This window comes from Miscanthus floridulus, chromosome 14 (assembly GCF_019320115.1).
Source record: "Miscanthus floridulus cultivar M001 chromosome 14, ASM1932011v1, whole genome shotgun sequence".
NCBI classification, from domain to species: domain Eukaryota; kingdom Viridiplantae; phylum Streptophyta; class Magnoliopsida; order Poales; family Poaceae; genus Miscanthus; species Miscanthus floridulus.
In genome coordinates this window covers 7,019,807-7,041,771 of record NC_089593.1, presented here as the reverse complement: position 1 = coordinate 7,041,771, position 21,965 = coordinate 7,019,807, and the positions used below count along the sequence as shown (strand labels likewise).

General features: G+C 48.6%; 2 protein-coding genes across 3 annotated transcripts; both read left to right on the top strand.

The window, feature by feature from the left end:
- The first annotated feature begins 13,613 nt into the window (after nucleotides 1-13,613).
- LOC136505027 (uncharacterized) lies at nucleotides 13,614-17,341 on the top strand. Of its 2 annotated transcripts, none has more exons than XR_010771068.1 (8): nucleotides 13,614-14,204; nucleotides 14,303-14,420; nucleotides 15,981-16,096; nucleotides 16,430-16,515; nucleotides 16,634-16,743; nucleotides 16,836-16,865; nucleotides 16,935-17,088; nucleotides 17,204-17,305. XR_010771068.1 is itself a non-coding variant. In XM_066500100.1 (8 exons), the coding sequence occupies exons 1-8, from the start codon at nucleotides 13,684-13,686 to the stop codon at nucleotides 17,247-17,249; spliced, it is 1,074 nt and encodes a 357-aa protein (XP_066356197.1). In that variant the 5' UTR covers nucleotides 13,614-13,683; the 3' UTR covers nucleotides 17,250-17,341. The 2 variants fall into 2 exon arrangements, 1 of the variants encoding a protein (XP_066356197.1); XM_066500100.1 differs by having other exon boundaries at nucleotides 17,042-17,088; nucleotides 17,204-17,341.
- Nucleotides 17,342-17,667: 326 nt separating this feature from the next.
- LOC136505028 (uncharacterized) lies at nucleotides 17,668-21,319 on the top strand. The gene is made up of 6 exons (XM_066500101.1): nucleotides 17,668-17,929; nucleotides 18,906-18,988; nucleotides 19,325-19,411; nucleotides 19,549-19,676; nucleotides 20,014-20,145; nucleotides 20,520-21,319. Exons 1-6 carry the CDS (start codon nucleotides 17,800-17,802, stop codon nucleotides 20,707-20,709), a joined length of 750 nt encoding a protein of 249 aa, XP_066356198.1. The 5' UTR covers nucleotides 17,668-17,799; the 3' UTR covers nucleotides 20,710-21,319.
- The last annotated feature ends 646 nt before the right edge of the window (nucleotides 21,320-21,965 follow it).

Below are 21,965 nucleotides of genomic sequence, written 5' to 3'. Positions count from 1 at the left end.
TTACTTGTATGGTTATTCTAATGTTGTCCCTAGTCAGAGTTCGTGTGAGGACACACATAAATAATGGATCAACACATTATTAGTTGATGACTATGTTTCACAAGTCATAGACATGGAGATGTCAAACTAATAATGTGGGCACGTGTATGACATGGGGCTGGACTGACCCAACGTGAGATGTTGTTATTATCTCTATTCACATCATGTACGTTATGTCCTTAGACCTGAGATTGTTGTATGTATTCAAGATGTGAAACGACCTACTCAGGGACTATCAAACGCTACTCCATAACAGGGTAGTTATAAAGGTGGTTTTTCGGGTTTATCGGGAAACATGCTACGAGACATAGACAATCAAAATGGAATTTGCCCCTCTCTATATGAGAGAGATATCACTGGATCACTCTAATGATTAGATCAAGAAATGCATGGTCGTGCTTGGGTTAAGTGTTAACCTATGAGTTGGACCAAATATCGTGAGGCAAGGGAATAACAAGTATATGGTTTCGTGGTGGTTCATCTGATATGATCTTTGCATACGCATAGGAGTTGACATGCCTTACTAGAGGCCGCTATCAACTAATGGCTGAGTAGGAGTACTCGAGCCATGTCTATGTGTGCGTGAACCCATAGGGTCACACACTTAAGGGGCTAGAAGCCTAATTCAGATTGGACTCGAGTTAGACAAGGCTTAGGGTTACTAATGGGCATCCAACTCAGGAGCTCATTAGGGCCACCTATAAATAAGTGGGGTGGGCAACGGGGCTAGGAATCCACACCATTTTTGGCAGCCGCCGCCGCCCATCCTACGCCCATGCCTACTGCTCCTCACGGACCTAGCAGTCTGGAGGCACGACGCTTCCTCCCTGTATGTGTGGATACCTCGAAGTTGCTGCATCTGGAGCACAAGGACGAACCGCACGAAGGGGACGGACATACGGACGACCTTGCAACTGCATGACATTGCTACGAAGCGTATGACTACATCGTGTCGCTTCTGCTGCACCTACACGTCTAGTGGTAATCCCGTGATCTATAACTAGCAGTAGATCCTGGTTTATGAGGTCGATTTTTTTTGTTTTCTAGCTGGCGTAGCATCCTCATAACCCTACAGACCGGACGCTAGTCATGTAGTGGCTGGACTCAGTGGTGGTGCATCCGGTTAGTGGCATAGAGGGGCATGGCTCAGTCTTAGTGACCAGACTCTACATAGTAAATGTGACCGAACGCGCAGGTCCTGCATCCGATCATAGGTGATGTACGTTGACGTGAGCCAATTTGCGAAGAAGAGAATAGCGGACTGAAAGCTCTAGTTTGGTTTTGGTTAATTGATGAAACCCTAAGTGCTAACCTAGTTTATCAAAGTGATTATGAGATAGGTAGCACTACTCCAAGTGATGAAGCAATGACGAAGATCATGACAATGGTGATAGCATGGTGATGATCAAATGCTTGAACTTGGAAAAGAAGAAAGAGAAAAATAAAAGGCTCAAGGCAAAGGTATAAAATGTAGGAGCCATTTTGTTTTAGTGATCAAGACATTTAGTGAGTGTGATCACATTTAGGATAGATAGCCGTACTATTAAGAGGAGTGAAACTCGTATCAGAATGCGGTTATCAAAGTGCCACTAGATGCTCTAACTCATTGCATATGCATTTAGGATCTAGTGGAGTGCTAACACCCTTGATAATATTTGTGAAAATATGCTAACACATGTGCACAAGGTGTTTGTAGGGTTGAGATGGGTTTGGGTCCCTCTCTCCCTCCCGCCGAGCTTGCTCGGCGAGATTCGGCGCTTTCGGGAAAATGAAATGTCTATTTTCTATTGCGCCGGATGCAAAATTCTTGGTGGTTGGCACATTTGAGTAAGGGTGAAGAAGTTAGAGTTGAAATGGAGTTGGTCGAAATGATGCTGGCGTCGGTCTACTGACCGGACGCTGGGTCACTCAGCGACCGGACGCTGAAAGGCTGTGTCCGGTTGAGTTGTCAGACGGCACAGTGGCTAGGGTTGAGCACCGGACGATGGTCTGCGTCCGGTCAAGGTGGACCGGACGCGTCCGGTCGGAAAAACAAGCCTCGGGGAGCTTATTGGAAACGACCGGACGCTGGGGCTTCAGCGTCCGGTCAGTTTTGACCGGAGCGTCCGGTCAGCTTCGTAGCCGTTGAAATCTGACGAACAACATTTGAAGCCAGCGACGCGTGGCGTCCATCGGGCGACCGGACGCTGAGGGCCAACGTCCGGTCAGTGTGACCGGAGCGTCCGGTCAGAACGTGTTTTGCCCAGTGAAGGGGTACAACGGCTCTATTTGATGGGGGCTCTATTTATAGCCCCATGGCTGGCTCAAGGGACAACACTTGCACATTTTCATTGACATAACAACCTTGTGAGCTTAGCCAAAGCCCTCCCACTCATCTCCATCATTGATCCATCATCATTGTGAGATTGGGAGAGAATCCAAGTGCATTGCTTGAGTGATTGCATCTAGAGGCACTTGGTGTTCGTGTTTCGCTACAGATTTTGCTTGTTTCTCTTGGTGGTTGCCGCCACCTAGACGGTTGGAGCAGCGGTGAAGGATCGGCACGAGTTAGTGATTGTTCGTGGCCGCCTTCGGTGATTGTGAGGGGAGTTGTACCTTCCCCGGCGGAGCGCCGAAAGGTAACTCTAGTAAATTGCTCGTGTCATTGAGTTACCTCACTTGTGGGTCGGTTCTTGCGGTGTCCAATCGTGTGGACAAGGTTTGTGAAACACCTCTTAGCCGCCGAACCACCAAGTGTTGGTCGACACAACGGGACGTAGCGTGTTGGCAAACACGTGAACCTCGGGAGAAAATCGATTGTCTCTTGTCTTTGGCATTCTCCCGGTGATTGGCTATATATTCATCTTGTGATTGGTTCATCCCCTACACGTCGATATAATCACCTTACTCACTTATTTACATTCTTGCAAACTAGTTGACACAAGCTCTTTAGTGTAATTAGAATTGAGAGCTTGCTTTATTATTTATATTCATCTAGTTGAGCTCTTTAGAGTAGCAAGGTTGAGAGCTCTTAGTGAGTAATTACATAGCAAGTTTGTGTGCCTAAGTAATCATTGCAACTAGAATTGTTGGATAGGTGGCTTGCAACCCTTGTAGAGCTAGAGCAAGTTTGCATTACGCTATTTGTCATACTAATCAAATTGCTCTAGTTGATTTGTAGATTTTTAAATAGGCTATTCACCCCCCTCTAGCCATATTAGGACCTTTCACGGACGCAAGGGCATGTCCGGTCAGGGCATACCTAACATGTTTGATCAGTGTTTGGGTGCTCTGGAACCTCTCTAGAGTCGACCTAATGCGCGGAGGCTATTCTGATCGGCGTGTCCGGTAGTTCTTTGGTGGTGCACGGGTCTGTGTTGACCTAACGTGGAGGTGGTGCGTCCGGTAGTCCTTCTTGGCGTTCGATCGTCACTTAAGCTAACTCATGAGTGAAGTAGCCATTGGTGATCAGCAGCTGAGGTTGAATGCAGGGGGATGCATGGTGAGCATCGCGTGACCAAACGCTGGGTGCGTGCGTCCGGTCACATCGACCGGCGCATTCGGTCGCCCCGTGTTCAATGCAGTGAGGAGCCTAATGACTCTATTCGTGGGGGCTCTTATTTAAGCCCCATGGCCGGCTCAAGCTCACTCTCTTAGCCATTTGCATTGACATAGCAACCTTGTGAGCTTAGCCAAAGCCCTCCCACTCATCTCCATCATTGATTCATCATCTTTGTGAGATTGGGAGAGAATCCAAGTGCATTGCTTGAGTGATTGCATCTAGAGGCACTTGGTGTTCATTTTTGGCTATGGGATTCGCTTGTTACACTTGGTGGTTCCTACCACCTAGATAGCTTGGAGCAGCGAGGATCGTCAAGCGGAGGTTGGTGATTGTCTCCGGCTCCGATCGTGGTGATTGTGAGGGGTTCTTGACCTTTCCCCGACGGAGAGCTAAAAGGCACTCTAGTGGATTGCTCGTGGCTTATGTGATCCTTATCTTGTGTTGGTTGTGTGGCACCCTATTGAGGGTTTGGTGTGTGATGCCAATTAGTGCATGAACCTCCAAATGAGTGAATCACCACAGCGAGGACTAGCTTGCCGGCAAGCAAGTGAACCTCGATAAAAAATCTTGTGTCATCATTGTCCAAGGATTTCTTGATTGATTGGCTCCATCATATTGTGATTGGCTCTATCCTCGACACGGCGGTATAAACATCACCATCCTCTCTTGTATTTACATTCCTAGTGTGTAAGCTAAGCTCTTTAGTGTAATTAGTTTTGAGAGCTAGCTTGCGTCGGGTCTAGTGGTTAGTGAGGCTCTTTAGTTAGTTTATGAGAGCTCACTAACTTAGTATAGGGACATAGTCATTGTGTGGATAGAGACTATAGCAACTAGAATTATGGTAGGTGGCTTGTATTTTAGTAGGCTAGTGCAACACTTGCTTTGTCGTCTAATTGACTAACCACATTGCTTAAGTGTTGTTGTAGAAATTTTTATAGCCTATTCACCCCTCTCTAACCATTAGGACCTTTCACGCCGCCGCAGTTGCCCACTATGTAGGTCATGGCCGCGCAGCGTTGTTGTGTTTCAAGTGTTTCTGGACGCTTTTCAGACATGTTGCAAGCCCATATTTCAAGTGTTTCAGTTGTTTCAGATCTATGTCTCAATTGTTTCATATGGATATTGCAAAAATAGATCGGGATGTTGCATATGTTACAATGGTTGTACACGTATGTTGCAAGCCTTTATCCCCAATATTTTATCTATTTTTTACACGTATGTTACACATGTCTCAAGTGTTTCATCTGTCTTCTTTAGTATGTTGCAAGAGTTACATCTGGATATTTCAAAAGTAGATCGGGATGTTAAACTCATCGTACGTGTCTATGGCGTGGCTAATTAAATCCATCAAATCAATGGCATCGACAATTCGGTAAGAGCTACCTTTGCTTGTGGTTAATGAATAAGTAATAATGATTGGGTACATGTACAACGTGTTCTTCTTCTTGTAAGCCAAGACTAGTTGCTTTGTTATCAAGATGGAGGAATCAATCATCCTTACGTCCTTATGATGCCTTTTCGACCTGCTAGTGTCGACGTCTACTCCTTCTCTATGTAATAAAAAAAGGAATTTACTAAATTTTAGGTGTCTAAATTTTAGTTTTTCTTTTAGACGACCGTTATTGTATATATTTTATACCAATATAAAATTATAGTTTTAGTTTGTTGCAATTTTTGTAGACACACAATCTGCAATTTTTTGTTCCATGAAGCCATTAAACAAAACCACAAACCTCCTGACAAAATCTGATATGTGTTGGCACAAAGACAATTTAACAATTTACGATTATTTCTATAGTCAGACAAGGAAAAAAATTGATATATTACACAAAGACAAATAACAAATCGATAATGAAATGATGCGGGCGTCTGTCCGTTCATCCGGATGCTGTGCGCCCGCACTCCACCTCCCACACCGTCTCTCAAAAAAAAGACAGCGCTGTTGTCTTCTCTAGCGTGAGGCTCCTCGCCGTAGCCTTCTCTAGCTCGGCGGCACCGCATCTGCCCCTATCCCGCGTTGCTTCACGCTCCTGTCCCTACTCCGCACCGCATGGTGTGGCCGCCCGCCCCACTTTACCGTGCCCCCATCCCCACCTCCATCACCTATCATGCCATGCTGTGCTACGTCCTCTGCCACACCCAGACTAGGCGCCCAGGAGAGGGGGACATCGCTGGCCGGGCCCAGGCCAAGCGCAGGCGCAGCTGCCAGGCTGCGCCACCATCCTTGGGCGCCGGCTGGCCGGAACCGGCCTTCCCCCGCTCTACGCTGTGTTGTATGAAAGAAGGGTGAAAAACGCATGTTGCAAGCCTATGTTTCAAGTGTTTCATATGTTTCATAGATATGTTGCAAGTGTTTCATGTGGATATTGCAAAAGTAGATCGTGATGTTGCAAGTGTTTCAGAGGCATGTTGCAAGCGTTTATTCAAAATGTTTCATCCATTTTTTAGACGTATGTTTGCAAGTGTTTTTTATTTAGATGTTGCATATGTTTCATACATGTTGGCTTGTTGCAAGAGTATGTTCCAATGATTTTAGCCGTTATGTTGCAGTAAGTGTTTTATGTTGCAAGTTGTAAGTGTTTTATCTGAATGTTGCATATGTTTCACATATATATTTCAATTATATGTTCCAAATGATCCATCTACTTCAGACGTATGTTCTATTTAAATGTTTCATGTTATAAGTATTTCATATTTTAGAGGTGTGTTCAGAGAGTCATGGGGGCACGGCCTGGGTGCCGGGGATGGGGCATGGGGAGCCGGGTGCCTGCGCATAGGGCGCGCTAGGGAGCATTGGTCGGGGCGCGTGGCGTGCCTAGGGTCCTGTAGACGGAGGCATGCTCGTCCTGATCCTGGCTCCCGGGTCCTACCCGTGCGAAGAGAGGGGAGCGGTGTCATTGGGAAGGAGCCGCGGGCGCATTGACAAAGGCGGGGTGTGCGTGCGGGGCGTTGCAAGGCGGATGGGAGTGGGCTGCGCAGGCATTCGGACGTCCGGGCGCTAGCCACGCCCGTAACAAATCACAAAAGTGACAATTTACTTTACTACTCCCTCCATTCCAAAATATAAGTCACTTTGACTTTTTTGGTACATCCATTTTGCTATGCATTTAGATATAATAATATGTCTAGATACATAGTAAATTTGATGAACCAAAAAGTCAAAACGACTTATAATTTGGAACAGATGGAGTAATTAGTAGTACAAAAGTATTGCCTGAAATCATCTTAAATTCAGGCAATGAAATATAGAGAAGTGAATAAGAAGTAGACAACTCATTTTTTTAGAAAGTCATTCAATTCCATGTTTAACTATATTTTAAAAAAATACTAATATTGTCGATACAGAAAGTGACCAACACGTAAAAATTTGTAGTTTTACCGTACATTGTGATCGGATGTGGCCTAGCACTCAATGACACATGGTTTATATTGATTCAGGCAATGTGCCCTATGTCCAGTTTGAGTCGATCGGCGACTTTATTCCTGAGCCTAGGTGCTCGAAGTTTGCTGTGGGGTTACAAACGGAAGGGAGAAAGATGGGGGGTACAAGAGGTCCGGTCAGACTCTAGTCTGAAGGGTCGAGAGTGACGGGAACTCCGCTATGTGCTAAGTGTTCGAACGTGCGCTCTATGTAGCTTTAGAGTGTCTAAAGCTACAGAGGGTGAATCGATGTAAGTGAACTGATGGATCGGTCGTTGTGTCTAAAGCTACAAAGGAGAGATTGAATCGCTCTTCTGGCCTATCGTTTAGGTATTTGGGATGACCTAGGAGTTGTGCGTCATTCGCAACGTTGTCTGCTGGGCCGAGCCTTTGTTGGGAAGCTAGTCCATGAGGGACCCTGTGTTTATGAACCCGACAGGAGCCCCCGAGCCCCTAGGCGATTCAGGTAGAATCATCTGGGGCATTTTTCGTGTTGCCAGCGGGGGAAGTTTCATTTCATTAGTGGGTGCGCGCGAGCGTACCCACGGGTGTATCCCCCGAGCCCGCGGGTGATTCAAGCGAAATCGCCTAGGGTTTTTTTAGCGGGCGTGAGTGTGTGCATTGTAGTGGGCGTAGTCTCTTCTTTTTCGGTTTCTGACACGTCGTTTTCGGGAGCGTGGTCCCAGGCGTTTGGTCACGATCGAGATCGGGCAAGTTAGAGTCACGGATCCAGGCATTGGGCATGATGAGGGATTGAGCGAGTTGGAGTCATGGATCTAGGCGCTGGTCGTGCTGAGGGATCAGGCAAGACAGACTCATGGATCCAAGCGTCGGGCGCACCGGGGGATCGGGCGAATCAGAGTCGTGGATCCAGGCGTGGGGCACGTCATGGGATCTGGCAAGTTGGAGTCGTGGATCCAGGCGCTGGTCATGCCGAGGGATCGGATGAGATAGACTCGCGGATCTAGGCGTCGGGCACACCGGGGGATCGGGCGAGTCAAAGTTATGAATCCAGGTGTCGGGCATGCCGTGGGATCGGGTGAGTCAGAGTCACGGACCTAGGCGCAACCGAGGCATTTGGGTGTCTTGAAACCCTGAGCTTCATTGGGCTTGGTAGGGGTCGGTTGAGTTTTGTGCGTTCCCAGTCCGCGGTTTCTCGCAACCGGAGGGGCTGAGCAAACGTCGCTTGCCTCGATGGCTCAAGTGATGCGCTCGGTGCCTCGCTAACGGGCACGTTCGAGTGAAGTCCGAGTCTGTCGTTCGTGACAGGGTCAGCATAGTCCTCATGTGGCACTCCACTGCTCCTTAACCTACAACTCGGTAGATGCCTGGGTCATTCCGGAGACCGACCCGGGTGGCCCGCTGGCCTCCCCTCGATGGAGATTCTATGGGTTTGGCTCGAGGTTAGGACCAAACAAGAAGGTTGAGATGATCCTGTCTGTTTCGGAGTAGACCGGGCGAGGGCTGCTCGGGGCTCATCTGCGTTTTCTCCCCTGGCTCTGTTTGATGCGAGGCGGCATCGAGCCCTTCATGGGCCGACCTTCTAACCCCGGTCGGTCGTTGCTCTTGTTAAATGAGGCAACTACCGCTTCGTAATGCAACACGGAGCGTTGTGATGCATTTAACTGCATATGTGATGCTTTTGGATGTATGGAATGAATGAATGCATGCATGGATAAATGAATGTTCATATAAAGAAATAGTGGGGTTTGGTAAGGTTACCTTGATGACTCGAGTGACGGGGTTTGTGGAGCTCCTATCGGATATGTCCGACCAGGATCCATGCTCATCATTCGTGACGGAGTCGGCATGGCCCACATGGTGCATCCCTCTGCTCCTTACCTGTCTCTCGGCGTTCGCCTGAGCCATCCGATTGACTTAGGAAGCCCGTTGATCTCTCCTAGCGGAGATCCCATCATTGGGCCTTTCCAAGTCCTGCCTGGGAAGGCAGAGGGCCGTCTGCATGTAGTGGCGCCTTGTTTCTTGTGCCCAGCGTGTGGTAGTGGTGGGCCAAACCCAGGCCACGTCCCATCTGACCAGGCGCCGTTCCATCGGGTAGGGTGCGTACCATCGGTCAGGGCACGTCCCATCATATCCCATCCGCATTGAATGGGGGAAGGGAGAGGGTTTTTCACCCCCATAGTTTCGCCTTTCCCCAATCGTTGCGCCTTTCCCAACTACTGTGCCTCTTTCTTTAAGTAGGGGAAGGGAGAAGGCTTCCATTCCGTTCCTTCACCTATTCCTCATCTGCCGCCTCTTCTCCTTCTTCCTTCTCGCTAAGAGCGTTTGAGTGCCGCGACGGTTCCTAGGAGAGAGCGAGGGAGAGGAGAAAACTCACAGATCCACTCATGAACCCGGAGCGTAATGTCGAGCTAGAGGTCATCCATTGTGAGGGAGTCGATGCTGGCTACCTTCGCTGAGAAGGGGTTTCTGCCGCCGAAGGAGGTGGCGCACTAGAGGGCTCCTGCGGGGGAGGATTTCCCTCAACCTCGAGCCAGCGAGGTTGTTTCCTTCCTCGCCTTTCATGAGCATGGGTTAGGATACCCCGCACACTATTTCTAATGGGAACAGGGATCCCGATCTTCCATTAGGTGGTGGTAACTATCGTTGTGGCGGAGAATGACACACCGATCCGGCTTCAGATCGAAAGATCGAACCCTGTAATCTTAGCACCACAGCTCCTCTGGTTATTAACCGAGTCTCGGACCAGGTTGACCTCACCAAGAAGGCTAATTCCTGCCTACGCAACAAAGAACACAAGCAAGAACAAGAAAGAACACAACCAAATTACAGATGAATGATTAATCTCTCAAAGTTGGGGTCTCACAAACCGATGAACGGCGAAACTGTTCTTGACAGAATATTCTAAGTAAAACCCAAAACCTAATAGCGGCGGTAGTGTATGATTATAAAGGTCTTAGGGTTATCAAATTAGCTTTCCAACCATATGTAGATCGTCAAAAATGGAGTCTGGATGCGTCCTGGGTGACCAGTTTAAGGCAGACTGGTCCTGAAGGCCGAGGCAGACTCGAACTTGAGTTGCTTTGGGCCTCCACCTCGGGGACTCGAACCAAATTAGCCTCGAGCCTCCTTCTTGACTTGGACACCCTTGCTAGCCTCCTACCCCTCCATACCATGTTCCAAACATGGTCATACGCATGGGTGTCATGTCCTCATCACTTTCCTTTGTCCCGGCCTCCGTTGAAGACCACTCCGACTGCCTCCTCGCCGGAGGCGTGGTTCGTGGCGACGTCGAGCAGGTCGCGAGTAGTACGGGGCTTTAGGCAGCCAAGCTTGTGGATCAGGGACTCACAGGTTGTCCCGAAGAGGAATGCGCTGATGATGTTCGCGTCGACGATATCCGGGAGGGAGTTGCATCTTTTAAAGAACCTACGGATGTAATCCCGCAGGGGCTCGCTGGGCTCCTGCTGGCAGCTCTTGTGGTCCCTAGAGTTCCTAGGGTGGACATACGTCCCCTGGAAGTTCCCGACGGAGACCCTCTTGAGGTTTGCCTAGTCGCGGATGCTGTCGTGCGGGAGGAATTCAAGCCAAGCTCGAACATGTTCCCCTACGTAGATAGGGAGGTACTAAATGATGAAGTGGTCATCATCCACTCCACTGGCTCGGTAGGGGAGCCGAAAGTCTTCAAGCCATATACCAGGGTTCGTCTCCCTAGTATATTTGGCGATGTTGGTAGATGGTCGGAAGCGCTGTGGGAATGATGCTCTCTGGATGCGTCGAGCAAAGGCCCGTGGTCCCGGGCCATCCAGGCTAGGACTCTGGTCGTCCGACCGGTGACCGCGCCTAGGGTGCGTTTCACCACTCGCCACGATGGTCTGGCCAGGGTCTGCGTCGCCTGCCCTCACTGTCGCTCGATGGACGTCATCATCATGTTGGGCCCGACGCCGGTTGCGGATGACGCTGCAAGCGTCTTGGTTCAGCCCGAGCCACTCACGCATAGGGGGCCGGTGTGGAGCGGGCGCCAGGTCAGACCGTGGCGTGGCTGCGGCCTCCTGCGTCGCGCTCGGTGGCCGTAGTGGTGAGCAGAAGGAGCGATTCATCTGGTGCGTCCCAAGTCCCCTGGTGGGGAGAGAGGCCGCGAGTCGGTGTCGCGATGCGGAGCTCTCTGCCTGTTGAACGGCGACGGTTTCCACCAGTGCCTGAAGGTTCCGGTGGATCGCCTGTTCCTGGGGGTCGTTCGGCTCGGGAAGGCCGTGCAGGAGCATTACTGCGACGGTGATGTTCTGGCCAGCCCAAGCAAACTGTGGGGGATCGTCCCCCCGTCCATGATGTTGCGCTAGACCTAGCGGGCGTGACCCCAGCCACCGCTCATCGGGTTATGCGCATGGGGCATAGCGTGGTGCACCGAGTGTGCCGACGCAGGTGGCGACTGGTTCTGCCGCTATTATCATAGCTCCTCGCTGTGCTTTTGTGCGAGCACGAGGGCCCTCACACGAGGGTCCAGAGAGGTGTGAGTCTGCAAGGACTTTGCTACCATCGGCGGCTGTCCCGGAGCATCCGCCATAGTGTACTCTCGGGATGAACGGTGGCTAGGTGCCATGTCACCGATGCTAGAGCTATCACTCTCAACCTCGTCATCTACGAGTTTGTAGAAACAGGTGGGAGCATAGCTCGCCATCCCCACGAATTCAGATGTGAGGAGGTGGCGTCAGCATTTTTTGGAGCCCCCGGGCGTCCGCATCCGCAGGGGACGCGAGGCCGTAGGGGAACCGCTCGTATGGTGGTTGCGGTGCAGACAACGTGGTCCCTCTGGATAATCGGCGGAAGATAGTAAATAGTGAGTAAATAACAGTATGTACATTACTCACAGCGGGGTTTGAGCAGAGCGTTTGCTCGGAATGAAGCGCAGGCGCCTCGTCGTTGAAGTCGTCGGGTGTCCCGGAGCCGATAAAGGGCGCCCCTCCAATAGGCGCCGGAACGAGTGCCTCCTCACGGAGGTGTAGTATGCCGAGCCGGTCGACGACGAAGTCCAAGCTTCCGAAGAGGAAGGTCTAGGACGGCTCGAAGACGGGTGGAACCTACATCCCAAGAGGTGGGAGTGCGAAAAACTCCAGCGAGCCAAAGCGAGTAGTATCGCTTGAGCCCGCCATGGCGAAGATGACGAAAAAGTGGGCCATCCGATGACCAAAAGTGTGAACGTACAATGTCTTCCCCACGGACGCCGCCAACTGTCGGTGCAGAAAGTGACCAACACGTAAATATTTGTAGTTTTGCCGTACGTTGTGATCGGATGTGGCCTAGCACTCAATGACACAGGATTTATATTGGTTCAAGCAACGTGTCCTACGTCCAGTTTGAGTTGGTCGGTGGCTTTATTCCTGAGCCCAGGTGCTTGAAGTTTGATGTGTGGTTACAAACAAAAGGGAGAAAGATGGGGGGTACAAGAGGTCCGGTCGGACTCTGGTCTGAAGGGCCGAGAGTGATGGAAACTCCGCTATGTGATAAGTGTTCGAGCGTGCGCTCTTTGTAGCTTTAGAGTGTTTAAAGCTACAGAGGGTGAATCGATGTAAGTGAACTGATGGATCGGTCGTTGTGTGTTTTTCTCTCTTTGTTGGGAGAGAACGCATCCCCTTTTATAGATGAAGGGGATGGCCTTACAAGTGAGAGAGGAAGAGTGTACGTATGCTAAGTCTTGTTGCCCACGCCGTCGGATACAAGATGATTGTAGACGTCCATAACACTGTTAATGTCAGATGATGTGGGAGGTTGCGTCTTCTTCTTCGGGTATAGTAGATGTCGGTGTCTGCCATACTGTTGATGCCCAGAGGCATGTAGGGGTTTTTACTATGTTTGTCTAGTATGGTAAATGTCGACGCCCACAACACTGTTGATGCCCAGAGGCATGTGGGGGGAGCCTTACCGTGCTTGTCTGGTATGGGAGTTGATGGCGCCTACAATACTGTAGGAAAAATATCGACGCCCACAACACTGCTTGTGTTTTGATATGCTAGGAAGGTTGCAGGGTACCCTTCTGACATGCCATGTTGGTACTGTCCTGCAGGTGTACAGGGTACGGTCCTCGGTATCACGGTTGACTTGAGTGCCCTGTCTTACTTTCTCCGTTCGTTTCCTGGTCCTCACCGAGCGGGCGTCCCCGGTCGGTTGGTCCCAGTCATCTCTGATTGCGCCAGTCGGAGAAGAGTTGTAAGCAGAGGTTCGGTGCATTTCCGGTCGGAGACGCGGGTCGGAGTCGGAAGTGGTGTTTGGCCAAGCCTTCCGGTCGGAGAGGCCGCCTAGAGGTGGGCCGGAGTCGAAAGCGAGCGCTGTTTCTGCTTAGCGAGGCCTTCCGGTCGGAGAGGCGAACCGGAGTCAGAAGCGGGCGCCGTTCCTCCTCGGCCAGGCCTTCCGGTCGGAGATTAAATCGCCCTTCTGACATGTCGTTTAGGTATTTGGGCCGGTTCATGAGTTATACGTCGTTTACAATATTGTTTGCTTGGTCGAGTTTTTGTTGGGAAGCCGGTCTATAAGGACCTCGGCTTTACGAAGCCGACGAATATCAAGTACTGTATGTAGTGCACCGGCAGAAGTCGAGAAATCCATAAAGTTTATATAGATGGAGGCCGTCGGATCCTCAATCTGGTGTCCACGACCGTCCGATCTACCAGTCTACCACCTGCCCCGTCCTCCCGTCCCAGTCAACGCCACCGTCACTTCAGTTGAGGATGCCGTCGCCGGCGGCCGTGCTCGTCAGCAACGGCGCCATCTGCCCACACGCTCCCCCATCCGCCGCCGCCTTCCTCGACTCCACCCCGGGCGCCTACACCACCGCCCGCGGCAGCCTCCACTGGTGGCCACGCCACCTCCGTCGCCTCGCCGAATCCGCCGCGCTCCTCGCCCGTTCCCACCCCCACCTGCTCGGCCTCCCCCTCCCCCTCCCCCTCCCCCGATCGCGCGCCCTCGACCTCGACTTCCTCTCCATCCAGTCCCTCGTCAACCCCTCCGTGCGGGTCGCCATCCACGAGATGCGCACTCGGCTGCCCATGGCCAAGCACGAGGATTTGGCGCTCACGGCCCTGGTCAGAGGAGCAGGAGCCGATTCCATTTCTGGTTCTGGGGACGGCCTCGATGTCTTCGTCCATGTGGGGAAGTATGCCCCGCCGGTCTTCGGAGAGTCGGGGGCCAGACTTGCCGTGGCCGGCAGGGGAAGGGACGCTGCCGCCGCCAAGTACGCGTCTTGGACCAGGTGGGTGGCTGTACTGCAATCTTAATTTCTGCAAGTTTTGGTTGCTGCGTAAGCTGAGCTAGTATTCCTTATCTTACTCCTGAACTGAATGCACGCAGGATCCGGAAGAGTTTGGAAAAGATGAGGCCTCCTGGGGTCACAGAGCTCTTGTTGACTAACGACGGGGATCACATTCTTGAAGGTGCTGTCACAAACTTCTTTGTTGTCTGCCAACAGGCGAGTCCAACTTCTTTCTTGTCTATGAATGAATGGCATCCATGTTGTGATTTTTACCGATAATATGCAAGAAGAATCCTTCTGCACTGACACTTAGCACTTACACTGAATGCCAATGATACTATAGAGTACTCGGTACTCATCAGAACAGAGAAATGAGTTAACCATCCATGTAATGGCAAGGCACAAGTGAAATCATATGCACTTCGTTTCACAAATTTCTTTTCATCATTTCTGGTCACTTCTACTCTACTTTTTATGTCTGCTGCTGCTGCCTTAATCGTTGTCCTGTCATCATATAAATGCACATACTCATTAGAGTTTGGGCTAAAATGACGATCCTTGGTGCCTTCCTATGAATGGATTCTAGGATGTCCAAGCCTCCAAGGAATGACCAAATATCTTTGAGGCTTTTACATGTATGCCATTAAAAAAGTTTGTAATTACACACAGGCCATTAAAAAAGTTGGCCGCACACATATGCCACCGTTCTGAACTTCTTTGCTCTCCAAGCCATTCCGTCGGTGTTCTGTTCGTTTTTCACCGTTTGGGAGTCCTGACAAGTGGGTCCGGTCAGTCAAAACGTCCGTAATACCCCTCTCATCCTTATCCTCTCTCTCGCGTGCGCCTGCCCCTGTCCTCTCTCTCTCGGAGCTCGCCCGCGCCCGCCCCTGTCCTCTCTCTCTCTCTCACGACGGGGCGGAGCTCCCCCGCGCCCGCGGCCGCTGGCCGGGGCGGAGATCGCCCGCGCGCGCCGGCGGCGGAGCTCCCCCGCACCCGCGCCTGCGGCGGCTGGCCAGGGTGGAGCTCGCCAGCGCGCGCCCGCGGCGGAGCTCCCCTGCGCCCGCGCCCGCGGTGGCTGTCCGGGGCGGAGCTCGCCCGCGCGCGCCCGAGGCGGCCGGGGCGGAGCTCGCCCCGTATCCGCGTCCGCGCCCGCGGCGGCTGGCGGCCGGGGCCGAGCTCGCCCGCGCGCGCCCGAGGCGGCCGGGGCGGAGCTCGCCCGCGTCCGCGCCCGCGCCCGCGGCGGCTGGCCGGGGCCGAGCTCGCCTGCGCCCCCGGCTGCTGTCGGGGCTCGTGCCGCCGCTGCAGCTCCCCGCCATCTCCTTCTTGGCCGCGGCGGCACGGGAGGCGCGCCTGCACCTCGCCCGAGCACGTGGCTGACAAACGGACCCCACCGTAGGGTAAAATGGTCTTTTCACTGGTCTGTTTGACATCGTTAAGTAGAAAAGCGGACGGAATGACTTGGGGAGCAAAGAAGCTCAGAACGGTGGCATATGTGTGCGGCTAACTTTTTTAATGGCCTGTGTGTAATTTCAAACTTTTTTAATGGCACACATGTAAAAGCCTCAATATCTTTTCATTTTTCAGTTTTTGTTGTTGTATTTATCTGATCTCTCTAAAAGCACCCACAACATATTGCCAGCCACACCAAATGGATCTTCACTACTAATGGTGTACACTACAGTTTTTGAACAAAAACAAGTGCATTATCATGTTGGAAACTTGGAATTTTGAATGTAGTTTTTTCTTCTGTACAATAACCGGTGTATTTCTCCATAGGAGGAACGTGAGAGGAATGGGCAATTCTCTAATCAAACAATGGCTGCTATGTTTGAAGTGCAAACAGCGCCACTGAGTGGAGTCCTCCCTGGGATTATACGCCAGATAGTGATAGAGTAAATATTCTTCGTCTACTCTGATGAATTCCACTTGCTTTGGCTTCATCATCTTGTACAGTTTTGGAGAGAGTGAAGCAAATTTCAGGATACTGATAAAAGTAGCTCGGAGGGACCTTATGCCTGCTTTGATATTACCTTCTTTCATCTCAAAGTTTTGCACTCTGTACTCTCTGCATTAGGTTCAGTGGACATGCAGACCTAATAATTTCATCCTAAAGGGGTTGCGTAAGAGGGAGTGATTGATGCTGGAATCCTGAGTGAGATATTATGAGCTAGAGATAATACCAAATGCTGATGCCTTGTAACAGAAGTTGTATTTCTTTGGACCAGGGTGTGCCATGATATTGGAATCCCAGTACGAGAGATGTCTCCATCGTGGTCCAATAATGAAATTTGGAAAGAAGCATTTGTTACAAGTAAGAATTTTCCCTCTCGGATAACACAACCTGCTGGTACATGATGACCTTATTTTGAGCATTGGCTGCTGCTAATCTGCTATTTGGTGTTGTACCATATACATCATAACTGTAACAGGTAGTTTAAGGCTTATCCAGCATGTAGAGTCAGTTCAAGTACCTTTATTTTGGGAGGACATACAATCTAAAACCTGGAGCGATGTACCTTGGGCGGTGAAGAAGTTTCAGGTATGCAATGCTTATAGCGTCTTTGCACATTTTTTCTTCTTCTTTAGGTGATATTAAAGCCTGTTTGTAAACTTGTCAAAATTCAAAACTAGGGTGCTGGCTGCATTACCACACAGATTCAGGTTAGTTCTTCACAAGATTTAGTAGATCTTCTTTTATTGAACACCTGTGATAGCAGACTCACCATGTAGAGGGAAATACTGAAGAGAGCAAGAAGAGAGGAGTACGGCATTAACAGTCTCCTTTGAGTTATGAGCATTTTTCAAAAAAATGAGCATTGTCGTTGATTCATTTGAAGGGTGTGGGCTTTGCCTCTTTCCATAATGGTACTATGGCAATATATAGGTAACTTTTTGAGACCTTGTAACACTGCATTTTTTGTGTGGAGAATTCAGACATTTTGGCTGCTCTGTGCTTTATTTGTTGTCTAACCAAAACAAGCCTCACATCTGGGAAGCAGAAGAGGGAAGGCAACTCAACTGGATAGCGCTGGAGTCCGGATGTGATGGGATAGAACACCTCTCATAGCCGGGCAGTAGGGATTTGAAAGCCAAAGGTCCTGGGATAGTTCCGTTGCAGAAAGGGTATATCAGAAATTGTATATATACTGTAGTTGATATCCATCCCAGTATCTGATTTGAGAATGGATCAGATGTACTGTAGCTAGCTATCGGAGTCCCTTTTGATTTGTAGCTGCTACTAACTGATCTGAACTGTTTGCCGTGTATGTGCATGTTCTAAGGATGGCAGGGTCATCATGAATGGATGCATGAATGAATGAATTTGGGTTCCTCAGATGAAAAAACATGGAACCAAAGAGATGTGCGTGTCTCATTCCTAACGTTAGCGCCCAAGTTCAAGATGGCCAAAGCCCAAAAGGCCACGCAGCGCGGACTCACATAGGCCGGCCCAGTCTGCAAAAAAAAAAAAAAACTAGACAGCAACGGCCGGCCCACAACGACCACTGTCCTCGCAGCTGCATTCTCTTCTCTCGCCTCCCCCAAGCGACCGACTCCCGCCGCCGCCGCCGTCGCCGTCGGCCTTCTCCAAGCAGCCATGGACGAGTGGATTCGCCGAGCCGAGGTGTTGGTGCGCCAAGCTGAGAGCTGGATCCGCCAGCAGCCCCCGGAGCAGATCTATATCGCGGCCGCGGCGGTTGCCCTCACAGTCCTGCTGCTTATCATAGGTACGTGCGCTGCCAAACCTAGACTTCTTCTCAAATTCCCTGCATTCTTGAGTACGGAGTATTGTGCTGCTAACGCCCACGGATTCTTATGTGGCCCAGTAGGCATGAAATAGGTGTTCTCAGTTTTGCGGCAGGGGACTGCTTGGGGTGGGATCCCTGGAGAAACATTCTCGCCCTCCTAAAAGCGCCAGAGTTGTTATTGCTTAGTTTTTTTTTGTCTGTCCTCGATTTAATTCGTTCACTGGAGAATAAACTAGTTGTGGATCTGGAATTGCATATTTAGTTCTAGTGTGCTGTCTGCTTCATATGTATGGGTAAAATGTGACCGACTACATGCCCTGGATCATATGGGAGCTGATTTGGGCAGTGGAGGAAGAGGCTATAGTCTGATTAAATTAAGCAACTACAGGAGATCAAGCCACAGTTACCTAATTTATGAGGGGAAGAAACAGTATCATTGTTAGCCGTATAAATTAGCCGATCTGTGGAGTTTGTGAACATTTATTAGTTTTGCAAATTATAGGTGTGCTTAGAAAGGAAGAACGTAGTGGAAATTTTGAGCCTTGATTCATTCAGACTCTGAGGTGTCATTGTGCCACAAGTTAGAAGATTTCAACAGGGCAGTTATGATGGAGTGCTATCGATTAAATAATTGAAGATTGGGCCCATGTTTTTATTAACAATAGTTGGTGTGCATTGTCAATTGTTCCAGCTCTAAGATGATTTAGCATTTACAGTCCTTTAACATGAGGTATCTGATGATGGCATGTTTATGTTATGAAACGAAGAGGGGGTTTACTTTTTGTTCAGAGATACCTTATGATCTAATATACATGAGGTGTCATGTGTCATGCTCTCCATATTATCTGCTTCCACCATGTTGCTTGTCAAGATCTTTGCTTTATCATACCACAATTCATTACATTAGAGTCGTGACTGATAAGCAATTACTTTGTCTGCCTTTCTATTTCCGCAGCATCTTGTTTTAAATCCTCGAAGCCAAATACTATAGTGCTATCTGGGCTTAGTGGCAGTGGCAAAACTACTCTTTTCTACCAGGTAACTGCTGTTCTTTTTGTCTGTGGGGTGTAGGGTTTTACAAGTGAAGGACAAGGTTGTAGTATCTTGTTTGCAAAATAATCTTGTCTCAAGTCTGAACATCATTTCACGTGTTAAATTCTAGCAGGATATCTCTTTCTTATTGGTTGGATTTTGTTTTTTCTATGTAGTATATAGTTGGTTTGGTTAGACTTGTCTATGCTCATATCTGGTTCTAGAAGTACTGCATTGCGATACCATTAATACCCAGGATTATATTTGTATCAATACTGTTGTAACAAGTAGGTGGGTTATACTATCTTTCATTTCTCTGCTAATTCTGTGTCTGCCTGTCAGCTTCGGGATGGATCATCACATCAAGGAACTGTGACTTCAATGGAAGAAAACGATGACACATTTGTGCTGCATTCGGAGCAAGAAAGGGTAAGATGCTTCTAGAGTTACTTCTTTTTCCAACATATTGAGATAAAAAATAAAATGGATAGCATAGTTTCTTATGAAGAAACATGCATTTCTTGACTGCAATATTTTTTGCTAAACCATCCTATATCCTTTTTCAGAAAGGCAAAGTAAAACCTGTGCATGTTGTTGATGTGCCTGGTCATGCAAGGCTCAAGCCTAAAGCAGCTGGGGTTGTTTTTGTTGTTGATGCTCAAGATTTCTTGTCTAGCATGCAAGCTGCTGCGGAGTAATTTTTGTGCCCTCTGTTTTAGTTTTTATGAAATGACTTTGGTGTCTATAACTCTATATCATCTACGTTTACTTGCTTTTGTGCTGGATTGAAATTAGAAGTGTGATTAGGAGCCTTCTTCATATCCCAAGATTGCAGAAATTATTGTGTTTGATTATTTCCTTATTGTAGTTAACATGGTGTGACTAGCAGCCTTCTACATATTTTAAAAATTGCAGAAAATTACTCTTTTTTGTCATTTGTTAATGTTGTTAAAACCGCAGAAAAGTTACTCTGTTTGATCATTTGTTAATGCTGTTAAAATTGCGTAACAATATTGCCATCCTTCTGGTAGGTATCTATATGACATTCTGACAAAGGCAACTGTAGTGAAGAAAAAGGTTCCCGTGCTTATATTCTGCAACAAGACAGATAAAGTTACGGCCCACTCAAAGGAGTTCATCAAGAAGCAGTTGGAGAAAGAAATGTAAGGACAGGACAGCTCTCTCGTCCCAACATTTATTGTACTTGCATAATTAGAATTTGAATGACTGAAACCCAGTAGTGCATAAATGCTGTGATTATGGAGCTTATTCCTAGATCTGATGTGCAGCACGAATGTATCCAATGACTTTTACATGATATTAAGCTGCAAATATAAATGGAATTTATTTGGGTTGTGGAGTAGTAGCAGCAGGTCTTGCATATCCCCTTTTCTGATCCCAAACAGATCTATGGTCCCGATATAACTCGTAGGCACCTTTAAGGGAGCATGCAAAAAACATGTGCACCAGTCTCCAACTGATGTGAAAGATTAGATTCACGAGGTTTGTAATGCTGGCCTTCTTTTCCATGTTGTAGAAACAAGCTTCGGGAATCAAGGAATGCCATATCATCAGCTGACATAACTGATGAAGTCCAGCTCGGGGTCCCTGGAGAGGCATTCAACTTCAGCCAGTGCCAGAACAAGGTGGTTGTTGCTGAGGGTGCCGGTACGACTGGTAATGTTTTGGCTGTTGAGCAGTTCATCCGGGAACATGTGAAGGCGTAGCTTGTTCTTATTGTTCTCATTGCTGCGAATGGTTCACCTCATGAGGCAAGACATCCATTGCATATACCTTCATCAGGTCCTCTGATGATAGTTTGAGGCACAATCATATTCTGCACCGCTTCAGCTAACCCTTGTTAGAGGCATTAGATGTTGATTGTTAATTAATGCCTGTCAGTCATCGGGTATGAGTAGAGGCAGTTAAGAACTGTCTCTGGCCATGGTGGTTTCGCTAGATAAGGTTGATACTTCCCTGATTTTTACTACTCTCTGTTCTAAACTCCCTGGTTGTAGTTGCAAGCAAAAGTCTGGATCTGATCAAAAGCATGGGATATGAATAGAGCCTGTCAAGAACTGTGTCTGTGTTTTTCGGAAGCCACTGTTTTATATGGTGAAACACTGTAAGACAGGCCTCACCTTTCGGAAGCAGAACACGGAAGGCAATTGGATAGCTGTGGAGTATTGATATAGTCGCAGAAACATATGGTGTCTTTGTTGGGCGGCTTTGGGACAGAACGCCATTCCTTTTATATTTGAAAATGAGCTTTTGTTTGAAACCGAAAGCGCTTGTGGTAGTTTGCAAAAAGGAAATGGAGAAATTGTATAGTTCAAAACCCATGTATTTGTGCATCAACATTCTTTTCCAGTTTCATCTACAAAGAGTTCTGAACTATACAATTTCTCCATTTCCTTTTTGCACAATCGTGCTAAATTACAACTATTTGATTTGTAGCTGGAGCTGCAACTATTCTCGCCGAGTATGTTTTGAGAATGGTCCATGGTAGGATCAGCAATCAATATGAATTTCGGTTCCTCAAACTGCACTCTGCTTGCGAGCGATGATGGACCAAAAAATAAATAAAGACTGTTGTTGTAGGAATCGGATCGGATGGGATGCATCAGGTCTATAACTATAATTCTGGTAGCAATAGACATCGTTGCTTTGCTTGCATCGGTCAAGAGTCAAGACTGATCGAAGAGCAAGACCATGCATCAAGTTGCTTGGTGGTTACACTCACACTCAAGCAATCATAGTCCTAAAAAATCACACATTCAACCAAAAAAAAAAAATCCTTCAAAACTTGAAAATGCCTTCTGATAACCTTAGAACAACTAGAGGTCTAGCCTTTAGCTCTTGCATAACCATCATTTGTTGATGACCAAAATTTGAAGTCTTGAAAAGCTAGCTTAGCTGGTTCCCTAAGCCAGCTTAGCTAGATCATAGATTGGACATCACCATTGTGTAGCACTCATTGACC